At 42.2% G+C, this 20898-nt stretch overlaps 1 protein-coding gene across 1 annotated transcript in view; it reads right to left on the reverse strand.

Moving 5' to 3' along the window:
• AGBL1 (AGBL carboxypeptidase 1) overlaps positions 1–20898 on the reverse strand; it is a 300223-nt gene that overhangs the window by 92368 nt on the left and 186957 nt on the right. Inside the window, exon 22 of the mRNA XM_069798469.1 lies at positions 404–564. Coding sequence (XP_069654570.1) covers positions 404–564 — 161 coding nt within the window. The remainder of the gene's footprint in view (positions 1–403; positions 565–20898) is intronic.

Genomic DNA, 20898 nt, shown 5'->3' on the forward strand with positions numbered 1-20898 from the left:
GAGATCCTCTCCATGGAGGATCTGAGGTGGACAGAGCACCACTTGACACTTCAGTGAGCAGAAAAATGTTTCCTGCTGATGCATTTTTCTGGGGCAGTACCATCCCTATGCTCCAGTAATCAGTTTTCATAGGAAAATGGAAATTCACTGGAAAATAGAAATCAGGTTCTTTTCTTTCAACTTTTTTATCCACATGGATGGCTGCAGGGCATGGAACCACTGTTTCAGTAATTTCTCTGAGAGTCAGTTGTATCTTCATTTCCAATCACTCTCAATACACTCCAGTTCCCAAGATGCAAATCTCAGCCATAAGGAGAGTCCATTTCTGCAGATTTAAACCCAAAACATATCCCCACCAACTTGATTCCCACAGGAGAACCCTCTGAATACTACTATCACTGACCTTTGTGCCCGATCTGTTATCTCCTCCTCCAAATCTAGCAGGAGTGTTGCCTGAGCCATCACCTTCTCACTGCAGGGCAGGGATTTGAGGTGCAGAATGAGCAAACCAAGACAAAACTTGCTTCCCGTCTCCTCCAGCTCTTGAGTTCCCAGCTGCAGGCCCTGATGGAGAGAGGCAGGAATTTTCAGTGCTGAGTGTGCATTTCACAGGTAGATGGAAAGGGTCAGACTTGTTTTGCAGAAGGGCAACTCTTAGCTTTCCTCCTTCCTTTCTGAATTAGAGGTTCTCTCACATTTGCTATATATGGAAATTTCCCCCACAGAATCATTTGTAAATTAACTGACAGCACTTGGTCCACAGAAGCTATTCTAAAATAGCCTAAAATATTTTACAAATGGACAAACAGAGGCAAATAATTGAACTGCCTCGACTACATTTGCAGAAAAAGTCATTGTAAGAATTAGACTCAGCCCCCAGGAGGATCTGAGTGTAAATCCACATTTACAAATCATTAGGACACATGTTTTTTTCTGTCTCTCTGTAGACGAGTCATCTCCCTAAGCAATGGAAAACCCCCCCATGTCCTATGATTGTAAACACTGGGCAGTGGCAAAAATAAAAAAGGAAATGGGGAGAGGGGCAGCAGGAGAGAAGGGAGGAAGAGATCTTTAACAAGTTATGAATTTTTTTTTTAGAAAATCAATTGCAAAGTAATTGCAAAATAACAAACACCTCTAAGGAATTTCTCAGTCTATTAAAAGCTGATGTCTTTCTAGCAGAGACACAGAAGCACAAACAGGGTTTGGATTATCAACATCATCTTTCAAGGAAGGACTCCTCCAAGCTGTGGATCCTCACTTGGAAGAACCTCAATTATGAATAGTGTGTGTTTGCTTTTTCACTAATTAAAAAAAAAAAAAAAAAAAAAAAAATCTAGCAAAGAAGGAACACACCAAGGGCCTGCATAGGATTAAGTCAATCTAATCAATGGCAGTTTCATGCAAGCGGTGAGAGGGCAGGAGACAAACAAAGCTCAGATATACTAAAAAGAAACTAAGAAACTGCAAAATCCCTCATCTTTGGCATTTAGTGACCCTATCACAGGTACTCCTTAATGCTAACACATCAGGGGTTGAATCAATTGCTGAACAATTGCTGCCTCTGCCAATACCAGCCCTACGCGCTTTTGCAGCACAAAACATCTCTGCAGCCAACCTTCCGAGGAGAGCTCCAGCTCCATTTCCAAGACTGTTTCCTTAGCAACTCTCAGGAGCCCATGATCACAGTCCTGGCACTAGCATTATGCACGGTGTGAGCTCCATGCCAGCATCGCCTGGCACTTGACACTCTACTACATATTTGTTAATAGACATCTTATGGGTAATGAAGCCGTACATGTTCTGGTAATCCATAAAAGTAGGCTGAGCTCTGATCCCATGTTGAGGTTTTGGGGGTTTTTTTTGGTTTGGTTTGGGTTTTTTCTCTGTATAAAGTTGTTGCATTTGTAAAGTGCTTTGGGATCCTTGGGTCTGAGCAGCTCTAGAGAGCTAAAAGATTATTTCTGAGCCAAAACCATGCAGGTAGATGGAAGAGAAAAGAGATTTCTCACATAAACATCTGCAGCTGTCTTGCAAAGGTTTTTTAATGCATTTTTGTTAGAGGACACAAACTACTTGGACAGGATGAAAACCACCACTGCATCTCCAGCATATACAATATCATCTGGCATTACAAATACCCTATCTGGTAAGAAATACATTTTCCTATAGTAAACATGTTGTAATTCTGTTTTCTTTCTGAGACCCCGTGAGCGCAGCATGAATCTGTAATTATGATGATGAACATGAACAACACAAAATAATACAGAGCTCAAACATATACTGAGTGGCCAGACAACTAGATAAGCACAGGACCTGCCCAGAAAAGCACACAGACAATCTGAGTAAACATATCCTTCGTGCTAGGCAGGGTCTAGGGTCTCTGGAGAACTGACTTAGCTCTCAGAACTGTATCTTAAGTATTTTTATCACAGTGGACAAATCTCTGACACCATTTATTCTCTCCATCCTATTCACCTCCACTGCAAGCTTTGCCAAGCAAGATCCAGGTAATGAACTACAGCAATAATTAATAATAGTAAGAAAACAGAGGGAGAGGCTTATGGGAACCAAGGGTCATTAACACAAAACCATGAGAGTGCTTAGCAGCTCTGGATAGATTCCTAAATATTTTATTATTTTACTTTAAAAGACTGAAGATAGTCTTAAGATAAGTGTGGCAGAATTACAATTGGCAGGCAGAAGCAGTGACATTTTTGAGCAAAAACATGTCATTTCCACAGCAAAAGAGTTACTTTCTCAGGGGCAAATAATACAAAGAACATCTTGTGGCTTTCCCTGGGGTGCATCTCAGGGTCTTGCTTCCAAGATCAAGGCAACATACTAAATACCTATCAATCCAGGAGATGTGAATAGTGACTGTGCTAAAACTCAGCCTGTGGCTTTATGATTCCCTGGAGCTTTATTCAGGATATGAAGAGGCCTTAAGAAACTATGAGCAGAGAAATAATAATAATAAAACTATAATATACCTCAGAAGCCTCAGACAGTAATTGCTCATGCACTGAAGTTAGCTGCTGTACGATGGACCCATATTGCTTTGATACCAGACAGCTCAGGAGTAACAGCTGGAAACCTCAGCTAGAGAATTACTTGTTAACACACTTTATTCACTTCAAACACAGACAGACTTTTACTTTTTAACTCAGATAATTCTCTCCCTCTCCCTCCTCAGCTCTCAGCAGAGAGTGGAGCTGGAGGTGCGTAGCGTGACTACCATTAAACTGAAGCTGTTGACAGAACTGACATATCAAACTAACGTTATTGATGGCATCTGCCAGCAATGCCAAGAGCTGATGTAGTGGTTAACAATCAGTCCCTCTTGCACTGCTGAAAGGGAAGCCTGCTCTCCAGGCATGTCCCCTGTAGCTGTGCAGCACACACAGTTGTAAAAATTTTGGGATTATGCTTACAACTCAGACTTGTGAAAATATTCTACAAGAACGCAAGAAAGAAGAAAAGAACAGTAGAAGTGGCGCACCTTGGTTTGGTTAATATGCTGGTAGGAAGCACAACTCCATGGCAGCGAAGCTGTCTTGCTTCTACATATAGTGACAGTATACGGTCTGTTTGCCACAGCTGCACAGGAGGAAGCTGGTCTGCCTGACAGCACCTCCCCTGTAGTGTCCTGCCAGTCTGGATTCTCACTGACCCCATCTTTCTCTCTAGCACAATGCTTTATGGCTCTGTCCTCCTTTGGACACATCTACGTGAGCAGTGGAGCATGGTGCAAAGTCTTCCAAGCCAGCAGAATCTAAGCAAATTCTGAAGCAGGAAACAGTATCTCTGCACCAGAAAGCTGCAGACAAGCTCATCAGTCCTAATTAGTCCAGCCTCAGAAACATGCTAACAAAGCTATACTACTTTGATGATCAGCTCACATCTCTGCATAGTTTCTGCTCTCTGTTACGTGAAAGTACCAGTCTGGACCAGCATCAGCTTGATGCACCGTGCTCCACTGTGCAATATAAATACATCCATTGGTCCCATGGGCCCTATCATGCAGTCTTTTGCAGGCATCGTGTTAAGGTATAACAGTTTAATTGTTTCCTGGCTATTAGAGTATAATGGAGCTAAACAACTTTTCCCAATTCCTTTCCACATTCTCATACTGCAACAGGCAGCATGGGAGGAGGTGACACTTAATAACAGTCCAAGTTTTGAATACACTTATTTTTCATGGGAAGAAACAAATTTCAGAGGTAGGCGACATGGCCAATCAGGTGAATGAAACAGACACTTAGTCTATTAACTCTTGGTCTAGTTAGGTCAATTAATTTCTTGCCTTTTCTGCCAAAACTATTGCTAGCATAACAGCTGGGGCAGTAGGATGCTCACCTGCATCTCTTAATTGACACTATCATAGTAACAGGAAACTGGGGAGCAGAAAAAAAAAAGCTATTCTTTGACTTATCATTAGAACAGGACATTGTCAATACACATTTTCCTTAGCAAAATTGATCAAATCATACTGCAAAAACAGTTCATTCATACTCAGCACTGATGCATCAAATAAATATCCACAACTAAATGTTTCCTATCTCTCTTAACTTGCTCCCAAAATGGTTCACAGTCTAAATGACAAAGCAGTGCAAAAACTTTGTTATTCATTACTCATATGATTGAAACACTCCTGCTGCCAAAGGCAGCAACAGTTTCATAATGCAGATATTGTTGAAGAAGGTGGAAGGACTCCAGAAGTTAAATTAGAAATTTCTTCGCAAGGGTAACTAGAGCTACAGTAAAATCAGAGTTAGAAGATACTAATAAACACAAGTAGACAAAATATTTCAGAGTGATCAATTGTTTCTGTGCTCAGAGAAAAGGGATCTTTGTTATGGAGCATGGCCACTTCAGCGGCCTCTCCCACTTCTGGTCACTGTTCAGTCCTTGGGGCAAGAGCTTTTCTGGGCAAACTCACTTCCAGTCAATACATGTACATACACACTTACAGAATATTCTCTGCATCTCAATAGCTTTACACATGCACGATGGTTATGCCCTAAGGCTGGGTATAAATAAATTGACAGTCTGGTTTCGCACTAATTCCATCAGTGAGCTCTCCCTCAGAATACTAATAGAAACCATTTGGAGGCTCTAGAGGATAAACCAAGGAACTGAATGAAACATTTGGTGCCTGGTGTCTGAAGACTTAATTTTAGCTTGGGCCAGCCCTGAAAGATACTGTCCTTTCAACCCCTATGAATGAAAATACGCAGACACACACTGGGGAGCTGGCAATTTAGACAACTAGGACAGTAGGGAATAAGCCAGGTTTTCTCATGCCCCAGAGATCCCTAAGCAGCAGGTATGACATGCAAAACCGAAGATGTGAAGGGGATGGGGACGGGAATTTGGGCCAAAAGATTTCAAGAGGATTAATCTAGCAAAAAAGGGTGAACATGCAAGAAAAATATAGGCTAGCAGGAATTTCTAGAAAGAAAGATGAGAGAGGTTGGAGTTAGAGACAGAAGATAAAAGGATGGGAGAGATAAAAGGACGAGAAAGTAGGAGGGGTTGTTGAGGTCAGTGGATGCTGATATAGAGGAATGATAACAAGAGGAAAGCTAATGAAAACCTCTACCCCCTTCTCACCTTGGAGAGGTGTGCCTTGCTTTGAACATCTGTCCTCATTACATCTGGTACTTTGGCCTCGTGGCGAGGAAACAAGGCCTAGCTTGCCCTGAACCCTCTCACAAAACTTTTGCTGAACTCAGCTGGTGTTTTGCCTGAGCTGGGGCTGAGTAAACTACTTGGGTACAGAAACAAAGAAATTATTATTGTTTTAATCATTCTAATGGACTCTTTCCCTGGTTAAAGATACGTATATTACAGGCAACACTGTTCAAGGAAAGCAGTGAGTAGGAAGATGAAATACCTTCTCCCTCTGATCTGCTCAAGAAAGAGTCCTGAACAACCTGCTCATAGGAGAACTCGTGATTCAGCAAACAGAAAAACTTGTGGCCAAGTTCTCCAGCAAAACAATTATTTAGATTATGATCTCTCCAAGTCTATTGCAGGGAGGGGTTTCCTCCTCCTTTCCACTGTGCTGACTTGCTATTTGTCTGACATTCCCATCTCCACACCTTTCTCTCGCAGTATTTCCACAGCTGTCTCCCTGTCCTTTCCTTCCACCCTTTTCTACCTTCCCAACTTCTCCTTCTCTGCTCCTCCCTCAGCATCCTTTCTCCCTTCCTTAATCAGCTCCCATGAATTACTCCATCCTCAACATATGGCAAGCTCATCCCGTGTTGGAAGAGCCAAAGAAATGACACTGGTGTTGCATTTGCCGATCTTAGATGGCCACTTTGCTTGACCACTCTATTCCACACACTATCTCATGTTTTATGTCAACAAATTGCAAATTATCCAGGATGTAGACAGGGGTGGCTTTAACTTCCCGCGTCCCCAAAGTCTGCACACTCATAGAGAGAGGTACTAGTTAGATAGGGAATGCTTCCACATCCATTGGATGCTGTTATACCTGTTCTGCATTGCTGTATGAGACCGAAGGTGGTGCATGGTACTAGAAAGCTCATCTTTGCCAGACTGCTTCTTGAATAGCAGAGAGACAGGCTATGCTTTTTTTTTTTTTTTCCTAATGTGGGCCATAACTGTGAGGGGTGGTCATGTCCAGAATAGATGATGAACAAAAAGAGAAAGAGAAATGAGAATATTTTCCCCTATGCAGACAAACCATATAGGAAAATTCTGTTCTTTGTAGACTTCTTGCTTTCCAATAAAGTTGAGTAGTACATTGGTTTTCTGTCTCATTTGTTACCATGTGACATGTGAAGGACCTATTTTTAGGCTTTAGATGGACCTGAACTAGCATCAACAGATTATCCCTCTCTTTGCAGACACTAAGCAATCTTTCACTTCGTCCCACAGTGTCTTTTCAAACAGAACTGAAGAAGCTGAGTGAACAATAATGCCAGACCAGAACTGAGCACTTTGGAGAAATCTGCATTGTTTCACAGTGGCAGGGTCAGAAGTGTCTCAAGTTCTGATCTAAGGACTGTGGACAGTTCTGGGGAGGAGAAGCCTGCCTGCACCATCCAATAAAGAAGAGTGGTCTTGGAAGCGACAGTCCAGAGGGCAAGCTTTTGATAGTAGAGCTAACAAAAACAATGAATCAATGGGCATTTTTATTTTAAATTAAAAAAAGAAAAACAAAAAGCAGCAAAACAAAACAAAACCCAACCCCAACATGCTAATTTGTAAAGGAAAAAAAAATGCTCCTCCAGGACACTTAAGCCTCCTACTTGGCAGACAGCGAATAGAACTAGGGAACTGTTCAAGGTCACATAGGGGTTCTGGGGCAGTGTGAGGAAAGAAAGTGGTTACCTTACATTGGTGACAATCGAGTCCTTTATTCAAGAAAGCACCTTTCTTCCCCATGCTCCCAGTATTTGCAACAGGTTAATTGGTATCACCCTATCTGACAGTGCCTTGAAAATTCATCAGTAGTCTATCCATGACTCTCTCTCACATACATACTTCTTCCTGCTATCTGAACACTGTAGAACCTGGAACAAGTCAGACATGTTATAGCCTGCGGTATCTGAAGATTAAGTGTGAGGTGGGGCTTCAAGTATGTCTGAGAATCTGTGTCAAATGAATTAGCTCTTAAAAGCAGCCTTGGAAAGCAAGAAGCTGAAATTTTGCAAGTCCTAAATTGGCAGCCTAATCCCTGGATCACTTTTCCTCCCTTTCTACTTCCACTTAAAAGTTTGTCTGTATAAATAACTTCAGTGAACAAAACAAGTGACCAGACTCTTGGCCCACCCAAGTCCTATTTCAGCTATGAATTTACCCGGTTTGGACATATTTCACCATGGGAGTAAAATATTTTTCTAATCCTGGCTGGTGATCACCACATGCCTTGGAACAAAAGGATTTATGATACTTATAACTTTATGCTGGCTAATGTAAATGCAGATGCTGTTCATAAAGTGTCTAACCTTGCTTTAAAAATTCTTAATAAGGTATTTATCTTCATAATGCCATCCACTATGGGGATCCCCAGGTTAATCATGTGTTACATAAAGAATCAATTGTTGCATCTTAATTTCATGAAATGGCCTCATATCCTTGTATTATATTACACAACACGTTATTTTTCTGTGTGTCGTTGAAGTATTTAAAGCAACAATACTGGGAACTTCCAAAGTAGTTTCTATCTTAAAACTCACTGTGCTATAAACCGCAAAGGAAGAAACCTTACAGCCTTTCCCTCTCATCCCAATAAAATACACGGTATTCTTCCCATCACAGAGGTGATGAAAAAATATATTGGCCACCATGACACATCAAGGCTAGTATGCTTTCCTTCCCCATCCAAAATGAGACCCCAGGATCATGGTACCTCTCACTGTTGCACCAACACAGGGACTGAGGCACTAGAGTAGATTTAGTGAGAAGCCAACACAGCATGACCCAGACATCGCCCCCATTGCTCCAGCCTGGTAACACTCTGCCCCGCATTATCTCCCGTGCTCTGCTCCCACGCCAGCACATTACAGAGACTGGTAGGCCAGTGAAACTGTGTCTTGGACTGGCAGCGATGTTATGCAGAGGAGAATCCAACGGGACAGCGAGCCTGCTTCCTGGGATGCTGCTGCCAGCCGTCCCCACCACTGCAAAGCCTCTCCGCAGCACAGGGCTCAGTGTTAACCTGCACGCTGCTGCGCTCTCTGCACTGTAACACTTTATTCCTTCCCTTTGTAACTCGGTAGCTCTAGCATCCCTAATGCTTTCCCCGTGTTGAAGCTGCCTTCCAGGCCACAAAACACTTTCATGTGCTCCCTCTAGCCCCTCTTTATTACTGCTTTGTCTCTAACAAAAGAAATGACCCATAACAAACACAGTACTCCTCAGGAGGTATTGCCATTCACGTCTATAGGGATATTATAACATCTTCCAAGTCTACCTCTTTCTTCACACATGCAGGCATCTTATTCACTTTTTTCTTTATTGTTACTGCTGCACATGGCACAGACATTTTTATCAAGCTGTCTTTATAATAGCTACTTATGTTTTCTTGAATGGTTAGAGCTAATTCAGAGCCCAATCATGTGTCTGAATGTTTTAAACTATTCCTTCAAACATGCTCTACCCTGCCACTGCCTATGTTTCATCTTCCATTCCGGTACCCACAGTCTTTCAGTCCTCCTTCCTACTGTAAAATTTGTATCAGCTGCAAACAGTAAATCTTATTATCTTACTGTTTTCCTTCCCTTGCAGTCATTAAAATTATAAATATTGATCAGCCCAATTCACAGAGTGGTAGCTGGAGTCAACTCACTTCTTTCCATCCCAAGGATGCCTTATGTATCCTACCTATTTTTTCCAGCTTTTTCAATAGTTTTTGACTACACAGTCCTTTTATGTCTCACTCCATAACTCCCAAAATTTCTTTATGCCTTTTTTTTTGTGGGAAACTCTCTTTTTATCAGCTCTGACTCATCTGGGATTCCCAGCCATCCAATCTGCATGAAAATTATTCTTGGTTCACTCTTGAAAGCCATGGGCAAAACTTTATATACCATTTCTCCTTTATCCTCCAATCCCCACACGTCTTTCAGAAAAAATCCACCATGTTATCAAGGCACTATTAACACTCTCGGTCACTGGGTTTCCTTATCCCTGTGTTACTCCCGTGCTTGTGGTCCTGTTATCGGTGGTTCTCTCATCCCATGGAGTAAGTTTTTAAACATGAAGAATCAAAATTAGCACCTTGTTAAACATGTTGTAGACAGTCTGCTATCTAGTCAGCTGACCATTTTTAATGATTTCTTTTTAGTAGTTCAAATCCTCTGTTCCTTAGTTTCCTTACAACCTCTACAGGAACAAAACCTGGGCTTCATCTGACTCTGTGAGTTATAACCTTAGCCAAATATAAAATAACACAGCAGACAATACACAAGTATTGTCTTCGTGTATAAACCAGCCAGCGTGGTCCCACAGCATCCCGCTCTGTTCCTGTCCTGGCTGCCTACCAGCTCTGCCAATGTACTTGTGGCTCCAGGGAAGCACAAATAATTTGCTCCAGAATGCATCCAAATCTCAGCCTACATAATCCTTTATTATTCCAGTCCTGAGAGTCCCACATTTTCTTCCAGAGCCTTTTGATCATGGCTTGAAGCATACTTCTTTTTTCCAGATCTAACCCTGCTCTCCACAAAATCACTTATTTCCTCCGAGATCTTCTGCCAATGGCCTCAGAGCAGAACTTCCACCTGGTGGTGGTTTTCATGCCCAGACCACATCACTAGCCACATGCCAGCTTCCATGGTGGAATAACTACATGAGCGTTTTCAGAAGAGATTATCCTGAGACTCCCTGTGTGTTGGTCTCCTTAAAAACTTACTTTAAATAGGTCCTCACACAGAGATCCACAGGTGAGAGGTAAGGACATAGGGCCATCTACAGCTCTGCACCTTCCTGCCCCATTTCAATTTTCATTACTCTAACCTTTCATGCACTGTATGTCCATCCTCTTATCCTGATACAACTCAAAAGCTACCTGAGACTTTTTTCCTAAATTATAAATGACTCCCCCCAGGCTAATTTCTTTTTTCATATCACAGATTCTCTTTGGTCATCTTCAGCAAACACCATCAAAGCTGGCCTCCCCACCTGTCACTCCCTATAACCTCAGGATCAGTGACAGGAAGCAACTATGATTCTACAATTTATTGTATTAGCACTTCTGAAACAACGAAGGAGTCATTGATTTTCCAAGCCAAAGGCACTTGGGAAAGCACAAAAAGCATCTATGCCCAGCTCAGATCAGAGAGGAAAGAGAAACTGCATGGGAGAGGGCTTCCCCCAGCCTGGTAACTGCTCCCTTTGAAGCCGAACGATGGGACTGCAAGCAAGGAGCTTGTTGGCTGTTTTCTTACAGGTGTCAGCATAATCATTCTGACACAGGACCCTTCTTGCTGCTTGTCACATTTAACAGAAAAATCGACAATAAAAGTGAAAATGTGACCGTTTCTTTTGTCTCTTTCTTTCTTTTGAATACTCTGTACTAGCCACGTAGAGAATGGCTGATAACACTGTGAGTAATTCAGGCAAAAGTACTGCAGGCCCCTCTTTGATGTCTGCTCTGGTTTAATGTAGGTTCATGTAACAAACGTCTAATACAATAATACCATATAAAGAGTTAAAGAATACATGAGAAAGCTAGGTGAAAGGGAGATTTACCAGATGACCCAAGTGCAAGTCACTGATCTTTTCATTAAGAGGCTGGGTTAGGAAGGACATCTTGCAGTCAGTCTCTGGAATGTGGACTCCACAGTCAGAAATCAAACATCAGGAAAGTTCTTTCAGATGAAACAGCTGCCATTAACTGCTAACCAGGGTTTAGAGGTCAGCAGAGTCCAAAGGTTCATTTTATCACCTGCCTACATGTCCGGGGTACAAAGTAAACTGACAGCCACAAAGATGGCTGATGGATATTTTTTACCTTAATATTGGCTGTAAAAAATTATTATTAAAAGGAAAACAAAAATGAAGATCAAAACCAAAGCTTCTACTTTATTGCAAGGAGAGATGAACCTGTGGTGCTTGTCCATGAGAACTGACCAGCAGCATGCAAATGACATTTGGACTTATTTACCAAGGAGGAGTATCAGTTAGACCTGGCAGTTGGGTGCAGACTTTTGCAAACCACCTATGAGCCTTTTCCCCTATTTAATCCCACCAGCACAGGCTCGGTTTAACATCTCCACTTACTGTGCTTTTGGAGAGAAAGAGAAAAAGAAATCAGGTCTTTGAAGACTGCAAGAAACAGACTGAAGAAAGGGAGACAAGGTAAGAGAGACAGAGCTAGGGTGAGGGGGAGGCAGCTTTCTCTAGCAAGTGGGATAACTGATGTGACTCACACAAAAGCAGTTTACGTTTCTCCTTGTTCTGCCATGGATATTTCCACGTTGGCTTTTTCAGAGATGGAGACCAGCAGGAAGCAAATGCACAGCAGCTGATGAATGCTTCACCTCCTAGAGCATCAGGTGAGAAGCATATAGGCCTTGTAAAAATAAACTACAAGTATCCGAGTCTTAGAAAACCTACTGACCATTCACAGCAAAGCAGGCAACCCTTTATCAGCAGAGAAGATGCTGACTCCATATTACAGGCTTTCACAATTTCTCATCTTGCAGCCATACCACCTGAGAAAATTTGCATAAGAACAAGCTGCCTTTTTCTTAGGAGTCCTTTTCAACATGCTTTTATGACTTCTACTGAAAATGATAATCCTTTGTTTGTGACACTGCAATCATTTCTACTACAATCAAGTGTTCTGTCCAAAAAGAGGATTACTGCTTCAGTTTGGAGAAGTATAAGGACTTTGAGAGGAACAAAGCATCCACTTTCCAAGCAAATGACCTTGGTAATAGAGAACAAAAGAAGACAAAGATACAAAAACAACACTACATATGATCAGATCTGCCACTTCCAAGAGGCATCCAATGCCCTTTAAGTTCATAAAAACTGATGTTTGCTATAGATGTTTGTACAACGGAGTTGGTAAAAGTGGCAAGAGACATTTTTCTTTGCTGTGCCACTCCAACATTCACTCAGATTTTTCCTTTGACAAGCTAGCAATGTTTTAAAACTAAACATCAGAGACACACATATAGAAAACCCACTGCAGTGCACAACTCCATCCTTTTAGCAGTGTCCTGTGAGGAGAAGCATCACTGCACATGGTGCTGAATGTCAAACAACTGGCTTAAACCTGTGCCTCTGGCAGCTGCTCTGAAATCCAAAAAACAGTTCAAAAAAAAAAAAACCAACCCCAAAAAACCCCCCACCCCTTTATTTTTCTGCCTTTTTTTCTTGGCAAGAACATAATTTAGCATGACTCTCCACAGAACAATTTGCATGGGATTACTCACAATGCACTGCAGTATGGTAATGCACTTCAACCTCTGATGCATATTAGACTGACAGTGTTAAAAATCTGTCAAAGGAAAAATAAATGATGCAGGAAAATGATGATGTAAGACAGGACAGTAAACATTCTGCACTTGTGTAATCTGCCAAAATTCAGTCTAAAATTGGCCTGGGAAAGAAAACGAGAGTATTATGCACTCAGAACAGCTTTAGGGAACGTTCCCAACTCAAGCAGAAAACAATACCTGACTGAGACATGGATGTAATCACGAAGGAATGGAAAGTACAACAAACCAGAACTAAGAGCTGAATAGGAGACAAGGAGAGATTTTCTTCATTTCTTTGATTTCCCACCGGGTAGCAACCTGGAGGGAATATTCCCTCTTGCTCATCCAAGGACGGTTCGGTTCACTGCGCTTCACCACATGCATTCCTCACTCTGTCTTCTGCTCCTCTCCAAGCCCTGCTGCATCTTCTGATGCTGGTAGCGATTCCTAATATATCCTGGACAGTCTCTATGTTCAAAAGCAGCTGTCCCAAAACACTGAGCCCCTGGGCTATGTCAGTCACAGAATCCAAACTACCGGCATCTCTTTCCTGCAGTCATTCACGGCTACTCAACCCTTCAGCAGGCTTCCCAAGGGAACAAAGACTCCCTAACATTTTCTAGCATTGGTCTTGTACTTTCCCATAGGAAATAGCCACAGGAAAATAGTATCAAATGTAACTCTCCCCTTCAGTCAATTCCACACACTGTTTTCCTAGTAATTCAAGTAATCAGACACCACTCCCCAAATCCCTAATCGAGGGGTAAGTCTGCTTTGGTATCAAGTGAGTAGTCACTTAACTGGACAGGGCTTTCTGCAAAGCCTTCAGACAAGCAAGGGCAAAGGATGCCAAGGGGGGAACAAGGCATAGGGCTAGGCCAGGGCAGGGGATATGATGAGAAGCAGTATTTTCCACCTAGGTCTTTTCATCAGTTGCCTCAAAGCTAAGTCACAGAAAAATGAACAAAACAAGAGATGAGGCCAAACTATATTTGCTGAAGAGGAGTTAAAGAGATTAGTGTATTAATTAATCAAGACAACGATGTCAGCAAGGGCCTGACCTTTATTGCTGCCCTAGTAACAGCTTTGTCCCTGGTGACTTTCAGCTTGCATGCTAAAGCCATTTAGATACATCCCTCAATTAATCGCAGGATACCCTCTGGGAGATAGGAGAGCAGTACTGCAAGCAGGGATGCTGAATCAGAGAAGGAGTAGTCTAGTCAAAGGCACCTCATCAAGGGCATTGGCAGAGCTATGGAGAGAGCCCACAATTCTCTTTACCTCTCACATTTCACCTCTTGCTGCTAGGAACAACATTGTTTTAAGGTATTAATCTGGAATTCTGCCATACTTTAAAAAAAACAAAATCAGAGACTAACAAGAAATAAAAATTAAGTTTCAAAAAACCCCCACCCCAAAACCGAAGAAAAGAGCCTATTTTTAAAGGAACTTGTATCTTTTTTGTAATAAAACAACAGCAATACATGAAACTCACTCGGCCAAAATGACAGATGGCTGCTAACAGCAGGACAGCAATCAAATCTTCAGTTACCCCTGTTTCTCCCCTCTCTCCTGAGACTAAGTCCTTCAGACAGGTCCAGCAAGCCTCTGAGCACCACTGTCACTCTAACAAAGGATCTCCAATCTCTGTCCGTGCAGTTGGATGGCAGAATACAATGTGGATAGAGAGCTGCTGCTGTCCCCACGCAGCAGGGACAGACAGGGGTGGAATCTGGACAGGCTCGGGAAGATGACATACAACCACAGGCTTTCAGGCAATAGGAGGACTAAAAAGCTACATTAGTTGAGGAGAGACTGGTGACGCTCAAGGATGGCAGCAGATGGACGCAACATTGGAAGATGTTTGCTTCTATCAGAATAGCTGTTATTACAGCAACTGAGAACCTGAATCTGGTTTTGCCTCCCAAGCAAAAGCAACAAACTTATCTGCCCAGGCCCCGTCAGTCTGGACTCTGACCCAGGGACTGACATCCCGGCTTCACCTTGGGCCTGCCTTGTCACTACGGACCCACCAGGTGATTGCTAGGTTGACCCCAGTCACCGTCACTGGACCTGACCCTGATTCACTGGCTTGTGTTCCTGGCTTGACCTTGGACCTGCTGCATCACCATGGACTTGTCTGGTGACCCGGGCTCTTGGTTGAACCTGCGTATCCTGCACAGGCCTGGCCTGCTCACGTTGCTCGGCAGCAGCAGGATGGGGCCTTGGCTGGCAAGGAGACGCATCCAGTATTAAATCCATGTCTCACGTTGCTTTCACAGGCCTCAATTCTCTTCTCAGTACAGGCACTCCAAACTCTCCATCTCAACACCAGATGAGCAATACTGCCGAAGTTGTAGCTTGAACGAGAGAAATTGGTCCCTCAACCTGTCTGTCTATCACTAGCTGAGCTGAACCTGCCTGTTCCTTCCACTTCAGCTCTACAGTCCTTCACATTCAGTCTTGATATTGGGGAAATCTCAGACAAGAAGGGCCATGAAGTTGACGGAGGCTGCACTGGCACACACTCAGCTTTCTCCCACACTCCTCAATATAGAGGTTACAACATCCTAAACCACGGCTATATTAAGACTAACTTCACATTACACTCACTTGTCTGACACCTTCCTATCTGCAAGTAGCTAACACACATCACCTTTCAACCATTGTATTTGAATTTGGTCAAAAAGCTTTCCAGTACAAATAAACCTTCTAACTTTAGGTGCCAAATTAATTTTTGTTAAAGCCCACAGGGTTACCTCATGTTAGAATCCAGCTACAAAAATTGATTTCTTTTCCTCTTCCCTAGCTATTGTTGGCAAACTTTAGTTCTAGTGAGAGAAGCTATTTCTGAACTATTATTGGCATGTCTTATGTTCAGAGACTAAAGGAAGGAACTGGCTGACAGTGGAAAAAATGTTAGACATTACTTTCACGAAATGCCAGTTTATGCCAAGCTCTTATGCACATTTCTCTGAGAGAAAGAAAAAAAAAAAAAGAAACAAAACCCAAACAACAAAAAAACCCAAAGGCTTTACTAACTGCTACTAGTAGAGGTCAAATCCGTGAGGATCAGTGAGAGAAAAAGGCATGTATAGAAAGTTCTCTGTCTCAGACTGACAATCAACTGCATGGTCACTGCCATAGATGCCCACTTATTTCATTTGTGCCTCTTCTTTCACAGAGGAAAATCCCCTGCTTCTTAGTACAAAATGACTGCTAAACATGACTGAGGTGGAGTTTATAGAGATTTTTGTACAGCATATTGCATCCAGCTTGGGCGGATGTGCACTCATCAAACATGCTCATACATCTGTGCATAGACACACACAGACAATCACAGATGCACAAGATCATATTTCTAAGGCATGGGTACCATAACAAACAGCACCCATTCATAAGTACACAATCAAAATAATATGTTCATCAGACACACCAGTGCACATTTGCACACTTGAAGATCTGAGAGAACATGTTTTGGACTAGTTCCCACACTCACACGCATGTACCCACACTGCACATAAACACCCCACCAGCACAAACACTCACCTGATGTGTGATTCAGGGAAGTACAGGCAGATAGCTAAATGGAAACACACAGAGATTCATACCTGTTTCTCTTGTAAATTGTGCACATGGTCTTCATGCATTTATTAACACTGTGCTAATAATTTATAGTAATTAGTGTTATAATAGGAAAACACAAGAATGCAGATCTTGGTCCTTTATACGTGAATTAATTACACCAGCAATACCTGTCACCCCCAATACATACAAAAGGATAGCACAGAATCATTTTTCTATTTTCCAAGCATTTGCTTCAGTGTAACCAGGATTTATTCATCAACGAGCTAAGAAACAACACAATAAAAATGACTAAATGGAAACATAAAAATTAAGCCCTTTTACACAGAGCCAAGCTGAGCAGTACCACGACCCAGACTCCTAATGAAAACCAAAAATGATTGGCAAGTGATTTGGGAAAAATACACCTTGTTCTTTTTCACTTCTTTGTCTGTATGTGAGCGTAGTACACTTGTCAGCAAGCAATGGATTATGCAGGCTCTAGTCATATATAAGCATAAACCTGTGCTGTGCTTTCTGTGACTCAGTGCCACCGATCCTGCCCTACTCATGCTCCTCCACCCTGCAGTCTCTGCCATTCCAGTTTCAGACTGGAAAACGCAACAGATCTCACCTTCAGCAAGTCCAGCTCCACCACTTATGAATTTCCCCCTGCAGTTCCCCTAAAGCCACTACAAAGCCCCTTAGTCTGGTGTCAGTCTTAAGCCAAGGAATGAAAATACAAATATTCAGCTACTGCAAACATTCAAATCCACCTGTGATAGAACATCTCCTCCCCTTTTGGTCTGTCCAACTCTGCAGCCTCTCTTCCGCATCCAAAACCAACCAGTAAAGATGAAGTCTTAATTCAGTTCCTACAGGTTTTCTTACCAGGTCTGTAAGAGCTGTGGGCACATCCGTTCACAGGGGCAAAACATTCACCCGTAGGCAAATAGTAAGATTACAGAGGCAGGTTACATGAGTTATATGTAGAATTAGCCTCTCCATGTACGCTACTGCTGATTTTCTCTCCAAATAGAAAGCAAATTCTATACAATCTTATAGACTAAGTTGACAATATATAACAAGTAATTTTGTGCTATTGCACACAAAAGTGCCATGTGCCATGGAGGAAAAAGATCTTAAGGCTTTGTTTTTTTCTGTTTATTTTTTTTCTCCTTTTCCTTTTAAATTCAAGCACTTATACATAAATGAGACGTATTTTGGGGTTATGCCAAGCCTCTATAGTATTGACGCAGAAATATTATGAGTAAAATACTTCTGGTTGTCTTGGGAGCATTCTGATTGTCTCAAAGAGAAGGTCTTCAATTACTGGTTCTGCCTTTTTGGAAGCTCTTTAAGGTTTAGAATCTGGACAAGGAGTTATGAGATCTCACATTTAATTCAGTTTATCGTAGCTGTACACTCTCAAATGAAATCAGTTGAACTGACTGGAAAGAGTAGGATACTTAATGAAGCACCTTGGGGATTGAAATATCTATTATTCAATGTTCATGAAATAAGCCTCTATTCAAAATTTTAGCCTCCCTTATTTCAACCAGTCAGGATGTCCAGCAATGCCAGCCTGACCTTACATGCCATCTGGACTGTACTTATGTATTCTGAGCAGGCCTAGAAGAGCCACACGCTTCTTGTTGGGATTTATGAGCAGATAATAAGCCAAATCTGTACCACAATGAATTTGATCGTTCTTTAGGCTGTCCCTCTTTTAAGAACCTTTTCACATGAATTCATAAATCTACCTGAGCTTTTTCTCTGCCAGAGAACGTCTCAAAAGATTATTCCAAAGAGACATAGAAAATACTGGTGAGATTTCTTCTGCTTTCTGGCAATGAACTCACGGAAGATGTCATTCATGCTACACCCATCAACAGCAGACATTAAAACGTTAGCTGAATACCCTGATGTCAAACATCTACCCTTGTAATTAGTATCAAAGGCATGAATAACAAGTCACCATTTACACACTTATGGGGTACTGAGTATCTCTTAATCAACAGTTTGAGGGTACTTGAATGGGATCTGACTCCACATCTCCAGTTGAAATGGTCTTGCTTTGTCCTGCCCTCCTCTGCCACAAAACCCATCCATGTTGTTTTAATTCCCAAAATGTTTATGCTGAGAAACAAATTTCTAAAGAGCTCTAGAAGACCCTAAAGAAAGGCAAGAAGAGTTAAGGACGATAAGGTGCATTCTTTTCAACCGTTTAATAAACACTGGATGAACGGCAAGGAGAAAACATTACAAGGGATAAACTGCTTCCCCTTCCTCTACGATGCAGCAGGTAACATCAGCTTAAAGAAGCAGTACTGACAAGCATTGCCTGTGCTGTTTTGCTTTCCACCACCTTGGCACCCTCACGTCCATAAGGCATCATTGAACTGGACTGCACAGCGTAGAGGCTGCCCTACCCTTCTGGTCCAATCTCAGCTAGAAGAAGGGATGGGACAGGACCTCAGAAGGCATTCATCTCCTTTGCTGTCCTGTGGGCTACCATATGCAAGCAACGTATACGAGCATGCTGTCCTTCAGCAGGCTTTGTTGCAATCCTATACACCGCACCCCACACTTCCACTCTAATTAGTTCTAAATGTAAAGGAACTGAAAGACAGATTTCCCCCCCTAGCTTTGCATTTAGTAAAAGGTCACCAAGGAAGTGTGAATTTTTTTCCTGTGAACAGAGATATCAGAAGCTAATGAAATCTGAACTGCATCACTGCTGTATGCATTTTCTTTTCAGTCTTCATTTAGAAATGAGCTCCCTTTCCCCTTCACAGGCTACTACAGGCTCCCACATGTGCCGTGCAAGAAAGATTTAGCAGGAAGGCAGAGGGTTATACATCTCTGCCTTCTCCCTGCCCTACCAGCACTAGCAACTCTGACGGTGTCACATGACAGCAGTGCCACACAGTCCACCATCATTTTAGCTGCACCTAGCCCAATATACACCCACAAGTAGTCCCGTAGGCTATTACACATATACACACAAGATACACGCACTCATATATTTCAAGCAATACTTATGCCAATTACATATATTTCGTATTCTGCCTATAAGCGAAGATAAATGCGCACTCACACGCATACACACACCCTTGGGCACAACTTCCAAGTATAACGTACAAATGCATCCCCTAGTGTGCATACAAGCACACAACTAGCTACAGCATATACAAATCCACTTGAAAAGCAAAATCATGTACATCCTATTACTCACTGGTGCTAACACACTATTGCAAACTTGCATGCTCATGTCTGTACTCAAACACACACCCTTCTTGACTCCCAACCTCTAGGAATGCAAGAAGTCTGTGAATCAATAGCCACTTACAGCCCTTCAATCCAACACTGTCAACTTTGTTCTCCCCTGTTTACAGTGACAGACAAGCAGACTAAGGATATGGGACATCAGTATGCAGAGGAGGAGAGATGGGCACTGTGTCAGCATAAGAAATAGGCAGATGTGGCTGAATCCAGTAGAGGCTGTTCTTGCCTCCTGCAATCAAACTACTGTCCCAGAAACCTTCTGCTTTATTCCCAGGACATCAGTGCAACCAGACGGAACAGGGCAATAACCATGGGCCATTTTCCTGAAATAACGTAATTGTATGTAGGAACATTCAGAAAGAATCCAATTCTTACTTTCCTCAAACTCATTAAAAATAATCATTCTCATTATTGCTTTGTATGAATCTCTGAAGCCTAAACAATGATCTTGTCCACATAAGGATGTGCTACATGATCAGTATCACACCAAAACAACTTGATACCACATCCTGCAGAGGTGACAGCATGAAACTAAATACACTTCAGGCAGAGCAGGCCACCTTTAAAATCGTCAGGGTGCTTTGCTGACCTTTTAAAGTGAATGAGCGTGCAAATGCAGTGCACCTGAGGGCAGTCAATATCTGTGCCAATGAATTTCGACAAACTTTGCAGCATCCAGCATAACCAAAAAGCTGTTGGTATTCCCAAAGTCTGACATGAGCTCTAATCATGTACCTTTGTCACAGCCTCACCTGTACAACCAGCACCTGAACATCCCAGAGCTACTCAGTCTCAGCCCGCAACACAGCCTCATTCTCGCAATCCTGAGTTTCTCACTGTATCTATATTCAGAGATCTCACTTCCACATTACGAACAAATCCTATTATGCCAGACCTGAATCTCTCCTGGGCAGAGACCAGCATTAATATAAATATAATTATGGCTGTTTAATAAATGTACAATGTCTGCCGATCTATCTCGTTAAATTAACCACAGGAGTGCATTTTGCATTAGTCTTGACAAGGCCCATTTTCAAAGCTGACATTTAATACCAGGCCCCAGTACAAATCATAC

Source organism: Haliaeetus albicilla, chromosome 12 (assembly GCF_947461875.1).
Source record: "Haliaeetus albicilla chromosome 12, bHalAlb1.1, whole genome shotgun sequence".
In the NCBI taxonomy this organism is placed as follows: domain Eukaryota; kingdom Metazoa; phylum Chordata; class Aves; order Accipitriformes; family Accipitridae; genus Haliaeetus; species Haliaeetus albicilla.